At 36.9% G+C, this 2,992-nt stretch overlaps 1 protein-coding gene across 1 annotated transcript in view; it reads left to right on the forward strand.

The window, feature by feature from the left end:
* The window catches only part of PRMT7 (protein arginine methyltransferase 7), an 18,509-nt gene extending 18,320 nt beyond the window's left edge, over window positions 1–189 (forward strand). Inside the window, exon 17 of the mRNA XM_010283440.1 lies at window positions 1–189. This exon is cut by the window's left edge and continues 35 nt beyond it. Coding sequence (XP_010281742.1) covers window positions 1–139 — 139 coding nt within the window. The 3' untranslated portion in view covers window positions 140–189.
* The last annotated feature ends 2,803 nt before the right edge of the window (window positions 190–2,992 follow it).

The following is a 2,992-nucleotide window of genomic DNA, read 5'->3' on the forward strand; positions in this document are numbered from 1 at the left end:
TCACTGCAAGCAAGCTGTCTATTTCTTCAGTTCTGTTATTGAATCAGAAACTCTGTCAGATCTTCCTAGTGCTGTCACGTATGCTATAAATTTCAACACAAAGACAGGAGAGATTTCCATGGATTTTAAGTTATTGTAAAATACTTTCCTTTTACTCATGTTCCTAAATTATAATAAACATATATAGTATTTTTTTGTATGGCAGAGGGATATTTTTATTGTGTTCAGAGACCAAACTGACTGCTCTGAAATATACTTTGAACCTTTTTGGTTTTGTTTTTAAAATACGTAGTTGGGGAGGTAAAGAAGGAACCTTTTCTTAAGGACAGGTAGTCCTGACAGGGTTTATATACATATATACACATACTTGTTATCATATGTTTCAGTGTGAAACTCTGGTATTTTGGGGTTTTGAATAATGTTATGGGGCTACAAAACAGTTGACTTGCTGGTTATTGCATGGTGTATCAGTGGGTGAAGACAGTAAACCTTACAGCAACAGCAGATAAGTGTGAGTTAAACTCATCTATTTCTAGGCTTTGTTCTTGTCATTGTAAAATGGGAAAAGGCACAAAAAGAAATCCCAAGTCAAGCTACATATGTATATTAGTACACTTAATAGGGAGAAGGAAACAGTTTAGCTGCTCACAAGCTTGTGTAAGTTGTGGCTAGTATTAAACTGAAATAGTCAGTGAATTAAAGTATGATGCACTGATGCTCTGCTGGAGTCTGAGATGCTGCATTTCTGAAGAGACCTTTGCCAAACAGTGACCAAAGTCTGGAAAGGCATAGCTGGAAATCAGAAAATGTGCCTGTTCAGGTTAATTGGAAGCCACAAACTGATGGTAGACTGACCAGAAACAAAAGAAAAAGAGCCATAGTCGAAAAAGCTTGCAAGTCTTTAGGAGATAAGTAATATGCATTATATGATCAAAAATGTGGCCCTATACTCATTCCATCAGAGGTCTAAATAACATCTGCCAGTTTAGCTAAGTTGTATGTTGTTCTGCAAATAGCACATGTCCACAACTGAGGTTTTCTTCGTTGCATTCCAAGTAATGTTGGTAGAAATTGTAGTGTGTGACCATGTGTATGCAATTCATTCTGCTTTAGATGAACAATCAATTGGTGTATCCGTTTTATATGTATGACCTATTAAGGGAAATAGAAAATCAATGTGCTGCCTCTGTCCTAAATTATGTCAGCCAGCCACGGGGATAATTCTGCTTACCAAAGCTACTCCTGTTTCCTCTGAGCAGCAGCAACTTCAGCAAAGTGAAGGGAATGCCATGAAGCAGCCATGAGGGAGCAGGAGCCTACTCTGCTTTGCTTTCCTGGTCACCATGATATATAATTATGGTGAGTAGGAATTTTTCCTCTTTCTCTTCCTAAGAATGTGATCATATTTATAGACCTGGAAGCCAGATGAAATATTCCTAAATTTTGCAGAAATATTTTCCTGACAAAGGTCTTTGCGCGTAATAGATGTAAGGAATCAATGAAATACATGACTCATATTTTTCACTAGAAAAGAAACCCTGCAGCTCCTACTGAGATCTGTGGATTTCACTTTTCAAAACTATTCTTGTATGATGCTTAACTTCAGACTCTCATTTCTTACAAACTTTGCTGGAATATATATGTTACTGTTCATTAAACAAGTGTTTCTAATTTTGATACACTGTGCCTAGTCCACAGAAAGTATGGTGGCACTGATCTGTTGTATATTGGGAACAATAGTATGTCCAAGCCTTTTAAATGGTAAAACCTTGGCCTTTTATTAAAAAAAAAAAAAAAGTCACAGAGACAGCTGTGCAAGTCTGAATGTATAAGGCTTTTTAGTATAGCTTCTCTTCTCCTGGAAGAGACAACAGGGCAGAAAAACTTAGATGCTGCCTTCTGTGTTTGCTTGTGGCCCGACACAGAAAGCATGAGCAGCTGTTCTGCAGTAGGAATAGCTTCTGAAGGTTTTTGCATTTAACTGCACAAATGATTCTGGATCTTACAGAAGCATGCAGTGTTCCAAAGGGAACACAGAACTAATAGACTAGTATAGTATAATTCTAGTATACTAGAATTTATATGTTTGAAAAATAAAAGTAAGATAGAACAAAACCACGACTGAATTTACAGTATTTTAACGTCTAGTGTTAACTTTCTCAGAGACAACTCTGTATGTATGTCCCTGCATTGTGCTTCCTAAGGAAAAATAAAACAGATAAATTTGCTAAAATGCCAAAGGGAAGAAATCCACATTGATGGGAATTTATATTTTGTTATCAGTGTTACATATGTGACTGATATGTGGGCACTGTGGTAGATACAGGCATGGTGACTGAGAAATAACCTTTTAAAATTCTTTTGGTATTGTGAGACTCGGGACTACTAAGATTCTCAGAGGTGGGTGTAGTGAAAGTGAAGGGCATAGCTAGCATATCTGCAGAACTGTGCTTCCAGAACCAAACAGTGGCAATTAATATGAATCATGTTATCTGCATGTGAGGAAAAATATCTTGAATTTCAATATACCTGGAGCTGTAATTGTATTGCTGCTGTCCAGAAAAATAAAAAGGCTGGAAAGCTGGCATGCTGAGCATATTTTAGCACCTGTAAGTTCCTTAGAGGAACAAAATCTGATCATGTGCTCAAGAAACCTTGTGTGTGTTTTAATTCACTGTGAGTGTGATCAACATTATTAATGCTTGCTGGTTATGCTTATGCTTGTAGACAGGTATTGAAACTGCTTTGAGGATTTGGTTAAAACATGCTGGAAGCTGTTATGTTGAAGCAAGTCCTTACCACATGTATGGTTTGAATGTTTTCACATAAGTCACACTGCTCATTAAATTCTGGTGCATACAAAAAAAAAAGCTGTGTTGTTACGAATCTGGGTGACTTGGGGAAAGATTTGTTCACTTGTAATAAGGAGTATTTAGTGTATGTTTCAGTCCTCCTTGGCTTCTGTGAATTCTTCAAATCGGACCTAAAAACC

The sequence above is a fragment of the Phaethon lepturus genome, unplaced genomic scaffold (genome assembly GCF_000687285.1).
Source record: "Phaethon lepturus isolate BGI_N335 unplaced genomic scaffold, ASM68728v1 scaffold14310, whole genome shotgun sequence".
Classification (NCBI taxonomy): domain Eukaryota; kingdom Metazoa; phylum Chordata; class Aves; order Phaethontiformes; family Phaethontidae; genus Phaethon; species Phaethon lepturus.